Source organism: Lucilia cuprina, chromosome 4, assembly GCF_022045245.1.
Source record: "Lucilia cuprina isolate Lc7/37 chromosome 4, ASM2204524v1, whole genome shotgun sequence".
Lineage (NCBI taxonomy): Eukaryota > Metazoa > Arthropoda > Insecta > Diptera > Calliphoridae > Lucilia > Lucilia cuprina.
In genome coordinates this window covers 62349926-62371455 of record NC_060952.1, presented here as the reverse complement: position 1 = coordinate 62371455, position 21530 = coordinate 62349926, and the positions used below count along the sequence as shown (strand labels likewise).

Genomic DNA, 21530 nt, shown 5'->3' with positions numbered 1-21530 from the left:
TGAGGTCGAGCACCGAGCTGGAACAAAAATGAGGCACGTCGACCCAACGAAATTGTATAAATATATTGATGATGTCCAACGAATAGTTAATTTAACGTACTCTAGAAGCATAAATACATCTCCGTTTGAACTGATGATTGGCGTGAAGATGAGTAGTAAACAACAACATGAAATTGCTAGAATACTCCAGGATGAACTAATATCAAATTTTAATAAAGAGCGTAGTGAATTCCGAAACGAGGCAAAACAACAACTAGCAAAAGTTCAAGCTGGAAATTGTAGAACATACAACTTACAACGGAAAAATCCAAATAAATATAACAAAGGCGATTTGGTAGCAATTAAACGTACCCTATTTGGTCCAGGAATTAAATTGAGGGCAAAATATTTAGGTCTATATGAGGTGACAATTGCGAAGGGAAACGACACCTATGATGTAACGAAGATTGGTCTGTCAGAGGGTCCAAGGAACACAACAACTTGTGCTGAATATATGAAGCCGTGGTATTCCAGCCTAGATGAAGAAGAATTAGAGGCGAATTCAGAGCAGGATGGCCGAATTGTGGGATGAGAGACAAAGCAAACGTGAGAGGGCTTGGTTGCAAGTAACATCAGTTCTTGTGCAACCGTGAATACAAATAGAAGTAAAGACGCAACCGCGATTTAATCTCGAATTTATAATTTTATTTACTTTTTGAAACTATATATTTTTCTTTATATTTAATAAACTAATGTTAAAAAACTATTTTCATAAGCCTAAAGAAAAAATCTCCACAATATCCATATAAAGTTTGACACAAGTGTTGTTCATATACAGAGAAATAATATTGTGAAATGTTTTTCCGATCGGTCCATAATTGATCATAGCTCCCATATAAGGTCCCTTTTAGAAAAACACACATAAAAGGTTCCCTTCCGAAAATCAGAAAAAACGCACATAACTCATAACCAAATACTTATATACATACATTTAGCAAAAATATTGCTCTTATATAGATAAATTCACTATAAAATTGTTTTACGACCGGTCCATATTTGGTCATAGCTCTCATACTAGGTTCAGAAAATCACTTAGATTCACAATATTTATTACCAAGTAATGATATATATACAGAATTCTGAAATTTTGTCTTTATATACATAATTGGACATAGCTCCCGTACAAAATCCTTTTACGAAAATCTCTTAAACGCAAATTACTTATTACCAAATAAAGCTTTTGATACATAATTTGGCAAAAATATTACTTTTGTATACAAAAATTATATTTTTACAAAATATATTACAAAATTTTATGTAGAATAAAATTATATATGTATTTGTATTTTGAAGATCTCTAACTCTTTCACACACATGCATACATGAAAATTACTAAATTTAAATACGTTTTTTATGTAAGAGAAAAAAAGATCACATGCGATAAAAAAGTATTTTATGTTTGAAATAAACGTATTTTCACATATTTATATAGATCATTGGCGGCCAAACATGCCCTTGCGGGCAATGTGTTGTTCTCACTTATACACACGCAATGCAAATATTCTCAGCAACAAAACAAACTATACATAAAACAAAAACAAATTAATTTACTGGCTCTCTTTATGAAATGATACACAGAGAATATTTTCAAAAGCCATTACAAATTAATGTATGAATACTTTTTAAAGAAAGATCTATTAGACATACATATGTATAATTATTTATTTTTAGTTGTTCAAGAAATTAATCGCTTAAATTGACGATTAAACGATCGACTGTTAATCATTTGAGTACCTATTAGATACATTTAATACATAAACAAACTATATTCATATATCAATACATCAAACTACATATATACAATCATATGTACATACATCAACACATTTTTACATCAAAATGTTCATCAATACATACTTTCATCAACGGATACATACAAAAATACATACATCTCTTTAGTTATTCATTTATAATACTAATAATATGAATAACACAAATATGTACAAACATAAAATTTTTTCAGAGCAAATTTCATTACTTTTCATTTATGTTCTCTTTTATATTTTGCACTACAACATATGCGTTTTAAACATTCTTTTTCTGGCCACCACGGATAAAGATTTTTACACAGAATATAAAAATAATGAACATATATCCTTAAAATTATAATTTTAAATTGCAGATAAAAACATTTTAAGAAAATCATTAAGTTATAAAAGTGAGTGAAGATAAATACGCCGGGTTAAATATGTTTTTCATGTAAGAGAAAAAAATATCGCTTGCGATAAAAAAGTATTTAATACTTACACATATTTATACAGATTTTTACACATAATTGTAAAAATAATGCACCATAGTTTTCGCTATCTAACTGCGTTTTTAGTTTTTCCAAATTGAGTTTGTGGAAATTTATAATTTTTTTTGAAAATATAATTGCTTGTCCAAATACTTCGACCTCGGAGAATAAAAACCAGTGGAGAGCATAAACCATAGTTTATGCCATCTAACTTCGTTTCTAGTTTTTCCAAATTGAATTTGTAGAAATTTATAAAATTTTTGAAAAATTATAAGATATGATTTAGAACACGGGGCAACAAGTTTATGCGATGAATTTATTAAACTTTAACCTAGAACGTGTTGAAGTAGCAGTAAAAATAGTGATATGTATATTACATTTTAATTTTTCACTGTAAATAAATCATACATATATTTAATATAAAAGCATATAGTAGTACATATAGGCGAAACTGAAGCGGTTTTCAAATAAAAATTTTTATTCTCTTCACACAGACGAGCTCTGAGAGAATAAAATAAACTTGTGAGAACTAAACGCACTCACTAAACTTCAAATTTTCTTCGCAAAATTGCGAGGATATTACCACTTATTAGTTTTTCTTATTACTTAAACTTAATGTTTATTATTTTTTTCAACATTTTTCATTTATTTGAAACCCCGAAAATAATTTATATTTTACAAACGAAAAAAAAAATATTTTTTTATTCTTTGACATTTTATTTTAATTAAAATTGAAAAATGAAAAGTTGTACATTTTAGTATTGAAAATTAAAAAAGTATTTTACATACTTTTTTCATTTTGCATTAGTGCAGAAAAAAATAACAAAAAAAATGTGTTTATAATATGTTTTGAGATAAAATATCTTTTCAAAAAAATAAATAACTAATATTTTCAATCAATGCCATAAAAAACATTTATAAACACACAAAGAATAACGTCCAAAAAATACATTTTTTATTTAGTACATTTTGAACAACTGTGTTTATTTTTGTGTTCTACAAATACATTCTCACCAGTTAGGTCTTTGACAGGGGACTTAGGTCCTTGACAATTAGTTTCGCCTATATACTACTATATGTAAAAAAGTTTATAATTCAATATAATTTGGAATTAGGGTTATGCGTTACAGAAAAAGAGTTAGAAAAAAGACATATGATACTAGCTTTTAAGGATATACAGATTTATTTAAATATATCTACCGATTATTATTTATTTTGTTTCACTGTGTTATCTATTCTGAACCATACACTTAAATGTTCCTAAATCTTTATTAGTTAAGCCATAGCAAAATTATTTTAAAATAGAACAGTCTCTTAATGGAAATTGCAATCAATATTGAAAAATAATGGACATTACTTATTGGACCTGAACAAGACCATAAAAACATAAAAAAAATATTGTATATAGAAAAAGTGTATACTCAATTTTCCATTTTCATATATCTACTTCTGTTTATAGGACTTTAATATTTCATCCCTTAAAAAAAATAAACATAAATAAATAAAAAATTCTGTACACATGTTTTCTGCATCCAAACTCTAGTTTCATTCGTATATGGTTTTGTTAAGTCCAATAAGAAATGTCCATTATTATTCTAATATTGATTGCATTATCTATAACGAAATAAATTTGATATTACACAAATAATATACTTTTTTTAAGCTAAAGTGGGAAAGAATGCATAAAGTTTCAACATATTTTTTTAAGTGTATTTAAAATACTAAATGGTGTGCAAGGATGAATTTAAACAATTTTTCGTATGACTTTTTCGATTATCCTCTTTTATTTTATTTGATACCCATATAGACAAACAATAATATTTAGGATTATTTATAAAAATTTCCTGTAAAGTGAGAAAATATCTGAAAATTTATTTTCAGATATTTTTTATATTAAATAAATTCTATAGTAACATGTTATTATTAATAATTTAAAAAACGATTTAGTTGCATGTATGTACATATTACGATTCCGCTTTCCGAAAACATCAATAAATTTATATTATATTACTACAAAGATAACAAATAAATGGTGGGGAGTAAGTAATATTCAGTATCTTATTATAATAATCAAAACATTCTTTATCGACACCTCTGTTACATATATTACATTTTAAAATGGATTTAAACTGACCGCCTTCACAATATAAACACTCCATATCAATGCTGCCATATTTAATTAAATCTTCTAAAATATTTTTTTTCATGTATGAGTTCTTGGAGGGATTTGGTTACTGTGACCATATCCTTCAACCTCGGAGAGTGTAAACCAATGGAGAGCATAAACCATAGTTTATGCTATTTAACTTAGTTTTTAGTCATTATACCCTACACCACTATAGTGGGGAGGGTATTATACGTTTGTGCTGATGTTTGTAACATACAAAAATATTGGTCCAATACACACCTTAAAGTATACCGATCGATTCAGAATCATTTTTTGAGTCGATTAAGACATGTCCGTCCGTCCATCCGTCCGTCTGTCCGGCTGGCTGTCCATGTAAACCTTGTGCGCAAGGTACAGGCCGCAATTTTCAAGATAATTTGATGAAATTTGGACCAAGCATGTTTTTTGGCACAAGGACGAAGCCTATTGAAAATGGTTGAAATCGGTCCATTATTTCACCTAGCCCCCATACAACCGTACCTCCCGATTTGAACTTTTTATGCTATAATTACGTCAAATATTCTGCTATCTCTTTAAAAATTCGCACAAATAAGTTTTATATAAGTATAAATGATACTGCAGATTTTCGTAAGGATCGGCCTATATTTGACCCTAGCCCCCATACAAACCCCCCTTCAAAAATGACTTAAACGTATAAATTGACTTGTAACCATTTGTATCGCAATGAAACTCAACAAAACTAACTGTTATTTAGAAATATATCCTTTTCCTAAATTTACCGAGGATCGGCCCATATTTGACCTATATAAAGCCTCATTTAGAAATTTTAGTTTTTTGTCAATAAATGGCTTAAATATTTTGGAATTATGGTAATATTCAACATAAAAGTTTCTTTACAAAAAATAAAAATTTTATAAAAGTAAAAATTGTAAAAATATACTCATGGTGTAGGGTATCATATGGTCGGCCATGCCCGACTATACTTTCCTACTTGTTTTTCCATATAAAAATTCTTTGAGGAATTTAGTCACTCTTACCAAATCATTCGACCTCGGAAAATGAAAACCAGTGGAGAGCATAAACCAAAGATTATGCTATCTAACTGCGTTTTCAGTTTTTCAAATTTTAGATTGTAGAAATTTATAATTATTTTTGAAAAGATATTTTTTTCACATATGAGTTCTTGGAAGGATTTGGTCACTATGACCATATCCTTCGAACTCGGACAATGAAAATCAATGAAGAGTATAAACCATAGTTTGTGCTATCTAACTGCGTTTTTAGTTTTTCCAAATTGAGTTTGTAGAAATTTATAAAATTTTTTGAAAAATTATAAGATTTGATTTAGAAATCGGGGCAAAAAGTAAAATAACAGACAGGCCGTACAAAGGTATGATTAAATATATGAATATTCGGATAAATGTCTGACAGTTCGTACAAAAGTCTGATCAAGTTTAAGAAAATGGCCTGACTATTCCAATTAACGTCTGATGAATTGATTTCCAAAAAAAAAAAAAAAAATTCCTTCAGATAATGTGCAGAGTTGTCGCAAAGTTTTCTTACAGAAGAATTGAAATAGGGAATAAAATGACTGGGCAAAAAATATCATATTTTACTTTAGAAAATGTGGAGAGTATTCTCCTTTATGTCTAAAGAATAATATAGAAATAAAAAACAAATTGTCCTTCGCCAATGTGCAGATTAGTCTCAAAATTGTCGATGTTAATCGTTTAATACTTCAGAAAATGTGCAGAATAGACTAATTAAAAGTTTGCCGATTATTCAGTAAAATGCCTTAAGGAAATTTATATTATTTCTTAAAAATTCTGATAAAGTATAAGAATTATTTCAGAAAATTTCTGACATTAGACATGTCTGAAAAATTTGGAATTCGGGCAATTAATTGCTATGCGTTACAGAAAAAGAGTTAGAAAAATGACATTTACATATGATACTAGCTTTTAAAGATATACAGATTTATTTAAATATTTCTACCCATTATTATTAATAAATAAATAAATAAGGTTTTTAAATAAAGATTACAATTTTCGAAAACGAAAACGCTTATTTTAAATATAAAATACTTTTTTATCGCATGCGATATTTTTTCTCTTACATGAAAAACATATTTAACCCGGCGTATTTATCTTCACTCACTTATCAAGTTTTACCGCGATATCGATGTTATTAAAAAAGAAATAAGAGTTCTTTATTCGGCTGTGCCGAATCTTATACTCCATAGTGTGTTAAACAAATACAGTCAGTGGGTACTTTTATACAAACAAGTAAGAATATATAGTCTGGCCTGGCCTGACTTACCATATGATAGGCTACACCAGTGAACAGTATGTACAAAATTTGGATTATTTTTAATAAGAAAGCTTTTAAGTTGTATTTATACCCTACACCACTATAGTGGGAGGGTATTATACGTTTGTGCTGATCTTTGTAACACACAAAAATATTGGTCCTATGACCACCTAAATGTATACCGATCGATTCAGAATCATTTTTTGAGTCGATTGATATATGTCCGTCCGTCTGTCCGGCTGGCTGTTTATGTAAACTTTGTGCGCAAGGTACAGGCCGCAATTTTCAAGATAATTTGATGAAATTTGGACAAAGCATGTTTTTTGGCACAGGGACGAAGCCTAATGAAAATGGTAGAAATCGGTCTATTATTTCACCTATCCCCCATACAAACCTACCTTCAAAAAATGTCTTAAAGTCTAAAATTGACTTGGAACCATTTGTATCGCAATGAAACTCAACAAAACTAACTGTTATTTAAAACTATACCCTTTTCCCAAATTTACCGAAGATTGGCCCATGTTTGACGTATACTGCAATATAAAGCCTCATTTAGAAAGTTTGGTGTAGGGTATTATATGTTCGGCCATGTCTGACTATACTTTCCTACTTGGGCTTACCTTACTTCGAAAATATTTTAACAATTTGTTGACAAAAAAGTGATTTTTTAAAAGTGGAGTTCGTTATTGGACTATTCTTATAAATATTGGCAGAGGTATTTTCGTTCATATTAAAGTTATTTTAGTACAATTTTATCGTACTAGCTAGGGACAAATGATGCCCGATTATAACGAAAATCATCAGTAACATTCAGACTTAAACAAAAGCTATATAAATCGACACAGAAAACGATTCTGAGTCTACTGCTATAGTTTAATGTATAATACCTAGGTATAGTGTAGAGATTGGTCACTTGACACGAAATTGTCATGTACCTATATATTTTTTTTAAATGTTACAAATGTAAATTAAATGAATTTTAATCGATTGTTATAATGTCCTTTGTGTTATCAGCGAAAACTATTTAAGAATTATTTCTTCGATTTTCATTACCAGTACTAGTATTTAGCACTATTGGATAGCGGCCAGACAAAACTACATAGGTATTACGCTCTATCGGTTCAGAACTACTGGAGGTATAGGGCATAAAAAAGAACGTGCTTTAACATTTACAAAATCGAATAAAAAAAGAAAAATCGTTTAAATTGTTATTTTTAAAGTTTAATTAAAACAAAAAAATAATATTTAATTGGAATGAAATAAATTAAATTTAAAACGAAAACTTATTTAAATAAACAAAATGAATTCACTTTTTGTTTGGTTTGAACACAAACCAATAAAATTTAAAAAATATTTTCCAATTTTGCTAGAAATTTTATATTTTGTAAATCGATTTCTTTTTTTTTTTTTTTGAATTCTCAAAATATTTATTAATTTGAAAATAATTTAATTTGCTTGGAAAAACATTTAATTTGTAAAAAATCTTTAATTTAATGCAAAAAAAACCTTTTTATATAGGTATAAGTATATAAATATATATTTTTTAAAAGTTCCATAAATTTTTAAGGGTGTGGTGCATCAACAGAATACTTACCGAATATAATAATGTATTTTTAATATCCTTTAATAAAATGTATCTTAGCCAGAGTTAGAAGACAAAATCAACAACACGTTCTACAATATTGTTCGCTTTAAGGTACCTATTTTAAGTAATTTCTATTAGTCATCAGATTATTCACTTTTCAATGTATATCCATATATAACTATTTAAAAGCTAAATATAGCTTTAATAGTTATTAAAATCCACATTACAAATTAATAGGTCAAACATGCGCCGAAATATAACACAAGTATTAATGAATATTTCTTCATATTAGGTATATTCAAACAGACCATAAAAAGGTGTGTAAATAATAATTTATGATTGTAAATTTAAAATTGTTTACCATTAGCGCTATATTAGTGAATTAAAATAGGTATCAAGATACTAGTCAATTTACGCAAAGTTTACCTACATACATATATGTGTATACAAACATTAATGTAAATACTACACAGAATTAACATAAATTTGAGTCCTTATAATGCAAATAATTAGCAACATTTTTAATTTTGCACACACACTGAGTAAAGATTTTACAACACGATCATAACAATAAACGCGCGATATATTGTCATAACAAAATTTCAATAAAAACGGGATAACTTCTGTTATGATGTTTAGGAAGGATAATGTTCCATTTCACTGTACCAACTGTCAAAAAATTCAAGGAAACGACATAGATGGGAATAAATCAGAGTTGCCAAATGCTAATTTTTGAAAGCTGTCTACACCTAACATTATTATTAACAGCTGTCTCCAACTTAATTCATTTTATTTGTAAAATTTTTATACATTATTAAAAAATATTTATAAAGGTTTAAAAATTTGTGATGAAAACGTATTTTGGTTTGAATAGTGTTTCTTTTAAACGAAAAATTCTATACGGCAGATTAATTTTTAAAATATAAGTGAGTGCCTGAAATTAGTAAAACTAAATTTTTTTGTTCAAAGTCGACTTTTTGACTTTTGCATTTAGTTAAAAGTCGACTTTTTGCAAAAAAAAAGCAACCCGACCAAGGCGAATTCATACCAGGTGGTGACATTACTGCAACAACAACATTTTAGATGTATTTTGTTTTTGCATTTGGTTTACGTAAATGTCAAAAACCATACAAACGGCGAATTCATTTTATATTTTTTTTTTGTATTTTATTAAAAAATAAAGATAAAGGTATAAAACTGTATTTAAATAAACAAAATGAATTCACTTTTTGTTTGGTTTGAACACAAACCAATAAAATTTAAAAAATATTTTCCAATTTTGCTAGAAATTTTATATTTTGTAAATCGATTTCTTTTTTTTTTTTTTTGAATTCTCAAAATATTTATTAATTTGAAAATAATTTAATTTGCTTGGAAAAACATTTAATTTGTAAAAAATCTTTAATTTAATGCAAAAAAAACCTTTTTATATAGGTATAAGTATATAAATATATATTTTTTAAAAGTTCCATAAATTTTTAAGGGTGTGGTGCATCAACAGAATACTTACCGAATATAATAATGTATTTTTAATATCCTTTAATAAAATGTATCTTAGCCAGAGTTAGAAGACAAAATCAACAACACGTTCTACAATATTGTTCGCTTTAAGGTACCTATTTTAAGTAATTTCTATTAGTCATCAGATTATTCACTTTTCAATGTATATCCATATATAACTATTTAAAAGCTAAATATAGCTTTAATAGTTATTAAAATCCACATTACAAATTAATAGGTCAAACATGCGCCGAAATATAACACAAGTATTAATGAATATTTCTTCATATTAGGTATATTCAAACAGACCATAAAAAGGTGTGTAAATAATAATTTATGATTGTAAATTTAAAATTGTTTACCATTAGCGCTATATTAGTGAATTAAAATAGGTATCAAGATACTAGTCAATTTACGCAAAGTTTACCTACATACATATATGTGTATACAAACATTAATGTAAATACTACACAGAATTAACATAAATTTGAGTCCTTATAATGCAAATAATTAGCAACATTTTTAATTTTGCACACACACTGAGTAAAGATTTTACAACACGATCATAACAATAAACGCGCGATATATTGTCATAACAAAATTTCAATAAAAACGGGATAACTTCTGTTATGATGTTTTAGGAAGGATAATGTTCCATTTCACTGTACCAACTGTCAAAAAATTCAAGGAAACGACATAGATGGGAATAAATCAGAGTTGCCAAATGCTAATTTTTGAAAGCTGTCTACACCTAACATTATTATTAACAGCTGTCTCCAACTTAATTCATTTTATTTGTAAAATTTTTTATACATTATTAAAAAATATTTATAAAGGTTTAAAAATTTGTGATGAAAACGTATTTTGGTTTGAATAGTGTTTCTTTTAAACGAAAAATTCTATACGGCAGATTAATTTTTAAAATATAAGTGAGTGCCTGAAATTAGTAAAACTAATTTTTTTTGTTCAAAGTCGACTTTTTGACTTTTGCATTTAGTTAAAAGTCGACTTTTTGCAAAAAAAAAGCAACCCGACCAAGGCGAATTCATACCAGGTGGTGACATTACTGCAACAACAACATTTTAGATGTATTTTGTTTTTGCATTTGGTTTACGTAAATGTCAAAAACCATACAAACGGCGAATTCATTTTATATTTTTTTTTGTATTTTATTAAAAAATAAAGATAAAGGTATAAAACTGTATTTTATATACCTCTTCTCACCGTACAATTTCAAAATCAAACAAAAGCTGATTTTAGACTTTTAAAATGTCAAAAGTGACATCTCTGTATACTTTGTGATTCTGGTCTGAGTTGAGGAACAACTCTCGCGTCATCGCGGTTATTTCTTAAACGCGTTCAGGCTTGTGTTTGTTGCCTGGCTTTCGTTTTACCTCAAGTGAGGTTATGTTTAATTGGCTTAGACCACAGGGCAATAAAATGTTTGGAACTTTATATTAAAATTATTGAAATTGTTGGTGGCGCTTTATCCTTTTGGACCAGCCAAGTAAATCTCACATCCCTTGATTTTTTTTAAGGGGGCACGGAGTAATTTCAAATTTGACAAAAAAAATATATATTCAGAATTGAACAATGTTTGTTTCAAACGAAAAATTCTGTTGCGGCATATTAATTTGCAAAATTTAAGTGAGTTTCTGAAGTCTAATAAAACTTATTTTTTTAAAGGTACATATTCATTAAAAAATTATATTACAAATGAATGAATCTTTGTTGCGAATAGATTATTTTTAGTTATCACGTTATATAAACAATATTAATTAAAATATAAAACAATATGATTAATATGTTAACATATAATAGAAAAAAATATTTTCTAAAATTTTTGCAATTATATCATTATTTAAATAAAATTATATTTGTTTAAGAGATGCTTGGTATTTTAAGATTTATTACTTGAGTGATTCAAAATATATACGAAGTTTTTCTCCGTTTAACGGAAATTTTTAAATATAAAAATGTAAACAATAAAAAACTTTGACAGCTACGTAAACCAGGTAAATTAAGCTGATTAAATAACACCATCTTGTGTGAATTCGCCTTGAACCCGTCGAAATATTTTAAAAACCTTAACAGCTGTTTTATTAAAATAAACATTTTTTTTGTGTAGTGAGTTTTTTTGTTTAAAATATGTGTTTTTGCACGTGGAACAGACGTAAAAACTAGTTTTCAATATTTGCGTTTTCAATGTGTGTTTATGCACGTGAAGTTTATTATCCAAAAGTTTCATTTTTACATATAGCTCTTAAGACTAAGTTTATATTAATACTTTTCCTTTACATACTAATGTACATTCCATGGGCTTATCATATTATTTAAATTTTATATATTTATAGCTGTGCTAATAAAATAATCTTTCATATATTAATCTCATTTCAGATGAAAAATCTTCAAAATACTCGGAAAAAGAGAAACTCTTCAGACTTACAAACTAATACTAACAATAAAATAAAATAATTTAAAAATAGGGAAGAAATTATATAGAAAATAGTGTAGAAAATATTTACCAAAGAAAAAGAGAGAAAAAATATATTTACAAAAGAAGAGGCCAAAGGCCTATTGCGCAGTATTATATACTACATTTTCAATGTCAAGAGTACCTATTCTCCTGTGGTAGAAAAGTAGGTTTGCACCCTCGTGAAGAAGACCAGCTTCTCTCAAGGATTTAAGATCCACCGGGGACATATATCTCGAATTTCTTACAGCCGCCATATTCCCTGCCCTCTCAAAACATTCCTGAACTAGACTGTTCTCTAGAGAACGAGCCTTTTCAGAAAGGACAAAGCCAGTCAGTCACGAATGAATCTATCCGTTCAAAGTCAATCGCCCTATATATTGACCTACATGAGGGTCTACGAAAAATGCCATCAGGTCCCCTTTTACGTCTCAGTCCCAGGCAAGCTACCGGAATTCGCCTCTCCCATACCCTAAGCCTTTCCATCTGTGCAGAAGATATTCTGAACCAGACAGGAAAGGCGTAGGACATGAGAGGGCGTATTACCTGCTTATATAGTAGCAATCCTACACTCCTATCAAGGCCCCTTCCATGACCAAGTATTCCCCGATATTTATGCACGTGAAAAGATACAAAAATGTTGATTTTCATGATTTGCATTAAAAAAAATTATTTTTGATCAATTAAAACATATATATAAATGATAAAATATCTTTGTGATTAAATCGTTACTATGGCCGTACATATATAAAATGATATAAAACTGCTATAGGAAAACATAAAAATCTGATGGCATACATTTTTTAATGAATGTCATCGTTGTGGGGGGTGTAAAACAACAATAAACTTTTTTGACAATAAATCACAAAAAATTATATTTAACTGTTATCGGACGATCTTGTACACCATAAAAATCTATATAAAACTTTAAGTTGGAATTATGAAAATCGGATGGCATACATTTTTTGTGGATTTCATTATTCTAGGTGGTGTTACAACAACAACAAACTTTTTTTACAAAAGATGTTCCTACGGTAATATATAGAAAATTATATTGCTATCGGACGATCTTGTGTACGCTAAATATATATGGCATACATTTTTTGGTGGATATCATCGTTCTAGGGGGTGTGCTACAATAAAGAAACTTTTTTCACAAAAAAATGTTACTATGGCAATATATAAAAAAATGATATAAAAGTGCTATCGGACGATCTTGTGCGCGATAAAAACTTATATAGAACTTTAAGTTGGAAATATAAAAATATGATGGGATAATCTGTTTTCGATATTAGGTAGGGTCAATTGTGGACCGACCCTTACAAAAAATGTATAGTGCCATCCCTGCAAATATATGTAAAATACTCCTTTTATTATGTAAGCACGCCTACAATGTAAACACGCGTTTAGCATAAGATAATAATAAGAAGATGATAATAAAGAAAGATGATGCAGACGATCATTCTTTGCCTAACCTTGAAACAAACAGGTTGTTTGATTTATTTAAAAATAAGAATAAAAGTATAATATGGCGACCGTGACAGGACCAAATTGAAAACTAAAATAAAAGAATTGTGTGGTATTTGCAATAATAAAATACACAAATAGTTACTACTAAAAAAAATAAAACCTAACATAAAAGGAAAGTTGTTTAAAACAAAAAAGAAAATGTGTTGTATATTATAAGTGTATGGAAAAAAACCTAATTAAAACCATTACTTATAATAAGAAGAACACTTATGGACAAATCGCAAAATGCGTAGTACTTGTGCAAATATTTAAAGATACCGTTGTTGCAAATAATTCGTGGCGTGATTGTAAAAATGCAAAATGCACAGTACTTTCAAAAGTGCATATTGCAAATAAGAATATAAAGTGTTGTGAAAAAAGAACACAAACTTAACAAACACAAAAGAAAAATTTAATCTTTTAAAAAAAGTAACGGAAAAAATCATAAGAATGAAGAATGAAACAAAGTGAAAGAAAAGTAAAAAAAGAGCAGTAAAAAAAAGAGGAATAAAGAAAAAAACAGGACACACAAAATAATAAAACTAAAGAAAAAAACACAAGAATCAAGAACGAAAAAAAGTAAAAAAAAGAATATTGAAATATAAAGAAAAATGCACGTAAAATAATAAACATATAGAAAACCAACATTTAATAAAATAAAAAAATAAAATAAAATTTGACAAACAGAATATTATCTATTAAGATATAAAAACAAAATTATTTTGAAAATTGATAAATTTAAAACGGAAAACAGTTTGAAAAAAATACAAAAGATGAAAAATAAGTATGAAATGAAGTGAATTGCAGATGGAAAATTAACAATAAAAAAACAAACAACAAGCAAAATAAAGAGATGGAGACAATGAAATGTAAACGAAGATTTACAATAGCTAAAACAACAAAATAAATAGATGGAGACAATAAAATTCAAACGAAGATGGACAATAACTAAACAACAAAATAAAGAGATGGAGTAATGAAATGCAAACGAAGATGGACAATAGCTAAAACAACTAAATAAAGAGATGGAGAAAATGAACTGAAGATGGACAATAACAAATAAGGAAATAGGAAAAACATCAGGGATGGAATAAGGGTAACAGTTGAAGTTATTTGTAAATGTGTAAATATTATTAGATTATTTTCTTATCTGTTTAGTAAAATTACAAGTAATTTTAAATTTATTAAAAAAAATGTATTTTTTTCAAACTGTTTTCCGTTTTAAATTTATCAATTTTCAAAATAATTTTGTTTTTATATCTTAATAGATAATATTCTGTTTGTCAAATTTTATTTTTGTATTTTTTTATTTTATTAAATGTTGGTTTTCTATATGTTTATTATTTTACGTGCATTTTTCTTTATATTTCAATATTCTTTTTTTTACTTTTTTTCGTTCTTGATTCTTGTGTTTTTTTCTTTAGTTTTATTATTTTGTGTCCTGTTTTTTTCTTTATTCCTCTTTTTTTTACTGCTCTTTTTTTTACTTTTCTTTCACTTTGTTTCATTCTTCATTCTTATGATTTTTTCCGTTACTTTTTTTAAAAGATTAAATTTTTCTTTTGTGTTTGTTAAGTTTGTGTTCTTTTTTCACAACACTTTATATTCTTATTTGCAATATGCACTTTTGAAAGTACTGTGCATTTTGCATTTTTACAATCACGCCACGAATTATTTGCAACAACGGTATCTTTAAATATTTGCACAAGTACTACGCATTTTGCGATTTGTCCATAAGTGTTCTTCTTATTATAAGTAATGGTTTTAATTAGGTTTTTTTCCATACACTTATAATATACAACACATTTTCTTTTTTGTTTTAAACAACTTTCCTTTTATGTTAGGTTTTATTTTTTTTAGTAGTAACTATTTGTGTATTTTATTATTGCAAATACCACACAATTCTTTTATTTTAGTTTTCAATTTGGTCCTGTCACGGTCGCCATATTATACTTTTATTCTTATTTTTAAATAAATCAAACAACCTGTTTGTTTCAAGGTTAGGCAAAGAATGATCGTCTGCATCATCTTTCTTTATTATCATCTTCTTATTATTATCTTATGCTAAACGCGTGTTTACATTGTAGGCGTGCTTACATAATAAAAGGAGTATTTACATATATTTGCAGGGATGGCACTATACATTTTTTGTAAGGGTCGGTCCACAATTGACCCTACCTAATATCGAAAACAGATTATCCCATCATATTTTTATATTTCCAACTTAAAGTTCTATATAAGTTTTTATCGCGCACAAGATCGTCCGATAGCACTTTTATATCATTTTTTTATATATTGCCATAGTAACATTTTTTTGTGAAAAAAGTTTCTTATTGTAGCACACCCCCTAGAACGATGATATCCACCAAAAAATGTATGCCATATATATTTAGCGTACACAAGATCGTCCGATAGCAATATAATTTTCTATATATTACCGTAGGAACATCTTTTGTAAAAAAAGTTTGTTGTTGTTGTACACCACCTAGAATAATGAAATCCACAAAAAATGTATGCCATCCGATTTTCATAATTCCAACTTAAAGTTTTATATAGATTTTTATGGTGTACAAGATCGTCCGATAACAGTTAAATATAATTTTTTGTGATTTATTGTCAAAAAAGTTTATTGTTGTTTTACACCCCCCACAACGATGACATTCATTAAAAAATGTATGCCATCAGATTTTTATGTTTTCCTATAGCAGTTTTATATCATTTTATATGTACGGCCATAGTAACGATTTAATCACAAAGATATTTTATCATTTATATATATGTTTTAATTGATCAAAAATAATTTTTTTTAATGCAAATCATGAAAATCAACATTTTTGTATCTTTTCACGTGCATAAATATCGGGGAATACTTGGTCATGGAAGGGGCCTTGATAGGAGTGTAGGATTGCTACTATATAAGCAGGTAATACGCCCTCTCATGTCCTACGCCTTTCCTGTCTGGTTCAGAATATCTTCTGCACAGATGGAAAGGCTTAGGGTATGGGAGAGGCGAATTCCGGTAGCTTGCCTGGGACTGAGACGTAAAAGGGGACCTGATGGCATTTTTCGTAGACCCTCATGTAGGTCAATATATAGGGCGATTGACTTTGAACGGATAGATTCATTCGTGACTGGACTGGCTTTGTCCTTTCTGGAAAAGGCTCGTTCTCTAGAGAACAGTCTAGTTCAGGAATGTTTTGAGAGGGCAGGGAATATGGCGGCTGTAAGAAATTCGAGATATATGTCCCCGGTGGATCTTAAATCCTTGAGAGAAGCTGGTCTTCTTCACGAGGGTGCAAACCTACTTTTCTACCACAGGAGAATAGGTACTCTTGACATTGAAAATGTAGTATATAATACTGCGCAATAGGCCTTTGGCCTCTTCTTTTGTAAATATATTTTTCTCTCTTTTTTTCTTTGGTAAATATTTCTACACTATTTTCTATATAATTTTCTTCCCTATTTTTAAATTATTTTATTTTATTGTTAGTATTAGTTTGTAAGTCTGAAGAGTTTCTCTTTTTCCGAGTATTTTGAAGATTTTTCATCTGAAATGAGATTAATATATGAAAGATTATTTTATTAGCACAGCTATAAATATATAAAATTTTAAATAATATGATAAGCCCATGGAATGTACATTAGTATGTAAAGGAAAAGTATTAATATAAACTTAGTCTTAAGAGCTATATGTAAAAATGAAACTTTTGGATAATAAACTTCACGTGCATAAACACACATTGAAAACGCAAATATTGAAAACTAGTTTTTACGTCTGTTCCACGTGCAAAAACACATATTTTAAACAAAAATAACTCACTACACAAAAAAATGTTTATTTTAATAAAACAGCTGTTAAGGTTTTTAAAATATTTCGACGGGTTCAAGGCGAATTCACACAAGATGGTGTTATTTAATCAGCTTAATTTACCTGGTTTACGTAGCTGTCAAAGTTTTTTATTGTTTACATTTTTATATTTAAAAATTTCCGTTAAACGGAGAAAAACTTCGTATATATTTTGAATCACTCAAGTAATAAATCTTAAAATACCAAGCATCTCTTAAACAAATATAATTTTATTTAAATAATGATATAATTGCAAAAATTTTAGAAAATATTTTTTTTCTATTATATGTTAACATATTAATCATATTGTTTTATATTTTATATTAATATTGTTTATATAACGTGATAACTAAAAATAATCTATTCGCAACAAAGATTCATTCATTTGTAATATAATTTTTTAATGAATATGTACCTTTAAAAAAATAAGTTTTATTAGACTTCAGAAACTCACTTAAATTTTGCAAATTAATATGCCGCAACAGAATTTTTCGTTTGAAACAAACATTGTTCAATTCTGAATATATATTTTTTTTGTCAAATTTGAAATTACTCCGTGCCCCCTTAAAAAAAATCAAGGGATGTGAGATTTACTTGGCTGGTCCAAAAGGATAAAGCGCCACCAACAATTTCAATAATTTTAATATAAAGTTCCAAACATTTTATTGCCCTGTGGTCTAAGCCAATTAAACATAACCTCACTTGAGGTAAAACGAAAGCCAGGCAACAAACACAAGCCTGAACGCGTTTAAGAAATAACCGCGATGACGCGAGAGTTGTTCCTCAACTCAGACCAGAATCACAAAGTATACAGAGATGTCACTTTTGACATTTTAAAAGTCTAAAATCAGCTTTTGTTTGATTTTGAAATTGTACGGTGAGAAGAGGTATATAAAATACAGTTTTATACCTTTATCTTTATTTTTTAATAAAATACAAAAAAAAAATATAAAATGAATTCGCCGTTTGTATGGTTTTTGACATTTACGTAAACCAAATGCAAAAACAAAATACATCTAAAATGTTGTTGTTGCAGTAATGTCACCACCTGGTATGAATTCGCCTTGGTCGGGTTGCTTTTTTTTTGCAAAAAGTCGACTTTTAACTAAATGCAAAAGTCAAAAAGTCGACTTTGAACAAAAAAATTTAGTTTTACTAATTTCAGGCACTCACTTATATTTTAAAAATTAATCTGCCGTATAGAATTTTTCGTTTAAAAGAAACACTATTCAAACCAAAATACGTTTTCATCACAAATTTTTAAACCTTTATAAATATTTTTTTAATAATGTATAAAAATTTTACAAATAAAATGAATTAAGTTGGAGACAGCTGTTAATAATAATGTTAGGTGTAGACAGCTTTCAAAAATTAGCATTTGGCAACTCTGATTTATTCCCATCTATGTCGTTTCCTTGAATTTTTTGACAGTTGGTACAGTGAAATGGAACATTATCCTTCCTAAACATCATAACAGAAGTTATCCCGTTTTTATTGAAATTTTGTTATGACAATATATCGCGCGTGTTTATTGTTATGATCGTGTTGTAAAATCTTTACTCAGTGTGTGTGCAAAATTAAAAATGTTGCTAATTATTTGCATTATAAGGACTCAAATTTATGTTAATTCTGTGTAGTATTTACATTAATGTTTGTATACACATATATGTATGTAGGTAAACTTTGCGTAAATTGACTAGTATCTTGATACCTATTTTAATTCACTAATATAGCGCTAATGGTAAACAATTTTAAATTTACAATCATAAATTATTATTTACACACCTTTTTATGGTCTGTTTGAATATACCTAATATGAAGAAATATTCATTAATACTTGTGTTATATTTCGGCGCATGTTTGACCTATTAATTTGTAATGTGGATTTTAATAACTATTAAAGCTATATTTAGCTTTTAAATAGTTATATATGGATATACATTGAAAAGTGAATAATCTGATGACTAATAGAAATTACTTAAAATAGGTACCTTAAAGCGAACAATATTGTAGAACGTGTTGTTGATTTTGTCTTCTAACTCTGGCTAAGATACATTTTATTAAAGGATATTAAAAATACATTATTATATTCGGTAAGTATTCTGTTGATGCACCACACCCTTAAAAATTTATGGAACTTTTAAAAAATATATATTTATATACTTATACCTATATAAAAAGGTTTTTTTTGCATTAAATTAAAGATTTTTTACAAATTAAATGTTTTTCCAAGCAAATTAAATTATTTTCAAATTAATAAATATTTTGAGAATTCAAAAAAAAAAAAAAAGAAATCGATTTACAAAATATAAAATTTCTAGCAAAATTGGAAAATATTTTTTAAATTTTATTGGTTTGTGTTCAAACCAAACAAAAAGTGAATTCATTTTGTTTATTTAAATACAGTTTTATACCTTTATCTTTATTTTTTAATAAAATACAAAAAAAAAATATAAAATGAATTCGCCGTTTGTATGGTTTTTGACATTTACGTAAACCAAATGCAAAAACAAAATACATCTAAAATGTTGTTGTTGCAGTAATGTCACCACCTGGTATGAATTCGCCTTGGTCGGGTTGCTTTTTTTTTGCAAAAAGTCGACTTTTAACTAAATGCAAAAGTCAAAAAGTCGACTTTGAACAAAAAAATTTAGTTTTACTAATTTCAGGCACTCACTTATATTTTAAAAATTAATCTGCCGTATAGAATTTTTCGTTTAAAAGAAACACTATTCAAACCAAAATACGTTTTCATCACAAATTTTTAAACCTTTATAAATATTTTTTAATAATGTATAAAAATTTTACAAATAAAATGAATTAAGTTGGAGACAGCTGTTAATAATAATGTTAGGTGTAGACAGCTTTCAAAAATTAGCATTTGGCAACTCTGATTTATTCCCATCTATGTCGTTTCCTTGAATTTTTTGACAGTTGGTACAGTGAAATGGAACATTATCCTTCCTAAACATCATAACAGAAGTTATCCCGTTTTTATTGAAATTTTGTTATGACAATATATCGCGCGTTTATTGTTATGATCGTGTTGTAAAATCTTTACTCAGTGTGTGTGCAAAATTAAAAATGTTGCTAATTATTTGCATTATAAGGACTCAAATTTATGTTAATTCTGTGTAGTATTTACATTAATGTTTGTATACACATATATGTATGTAGGTAAACTTTGCGTAAATTGACTAGTATCTTGATACCTATTTTAATTCACTAATATAGCGCTAATGGTAAACAATTTTAAATTTACAATCATAAATTATTATTTACACACCTTTTTATGGTCTGTTTGAATATACCTAATATGAAGAAATATTCATTAATACTTGTGTTATATTTCGGCGCATGTTTGACCTATTAATTTGTAATGTGGATTTTAATAACTATTAAAGCTATATTTAGCTTTTAAATAGTTATATATGGATATACATTGAAAAGTGAATAATCTGATGACTAATAGAAATTACTTAAAATAGGTACCTTAAAGCGAACAATATTGTAGAACGTGTTGTTGATTTTGTCTTCTAACTCTGGCTAAGATACATTTTATTAAAGGATATTAAAAATACATTATTATATTCGGTAAGTATTCTGTTGATGCACCACACCCTTAAAAATTTATGGAACTTTTAAAAAATATATATTTATATACTTATACCTATATAAAAAGGTTTTTTTTGCATTAAATTAAAGATTTTTTACAAATTAAATGTTTTTCCAAGCAAATTAAATTATTTTCAAATTAATAAATATTTTGAGAATTCAAAAAAAAAAAAAAAGAAATCGATTTACAAAATATAAAATTTCTAGCAAAATTGGAAAATATTTTTTAAATTTTATTGGTTTGTGTTCAAACCAAACAAAAAGTGAATTCATTTTGTTTATTTAAAT

At 27.5% G+C, this 21530-nt stretch overlaps 2 protein-coding genes across 2 annotated transcripts in view; one reads left to right on the top strand and one right to left on the bottom strand.

Moving 5' to 3' along the window:
• Nucleotides 1–12281, top strand: part of LOC124419840 (cyclin-dependent kinase inhibitor 1C-like) — a 35655-nt gene extending 23374 nt beyond the window's left edge. Inside the window, exon 3 of the mRNA XM_046950632.1 lies at nt 12196–12281. Coding sequence (XP_046806588.1) covers nt 12196–12251 — 56 coding nt within the window. The 3' untranslated portion in view covers nt 12252–12281. The remainder of the gene's footprint in view (nt 1–12195) is intronic.
• Nucleotides 1–21530, bottom strand: part of LOC111688377 (myosin-I heavy chain) — a 1083699-nt gene that overhangs the window by 167195 nt on the left and 894974 nt on the right. The gene's annotated exons all lie outside the window — the stretch shown is intronic.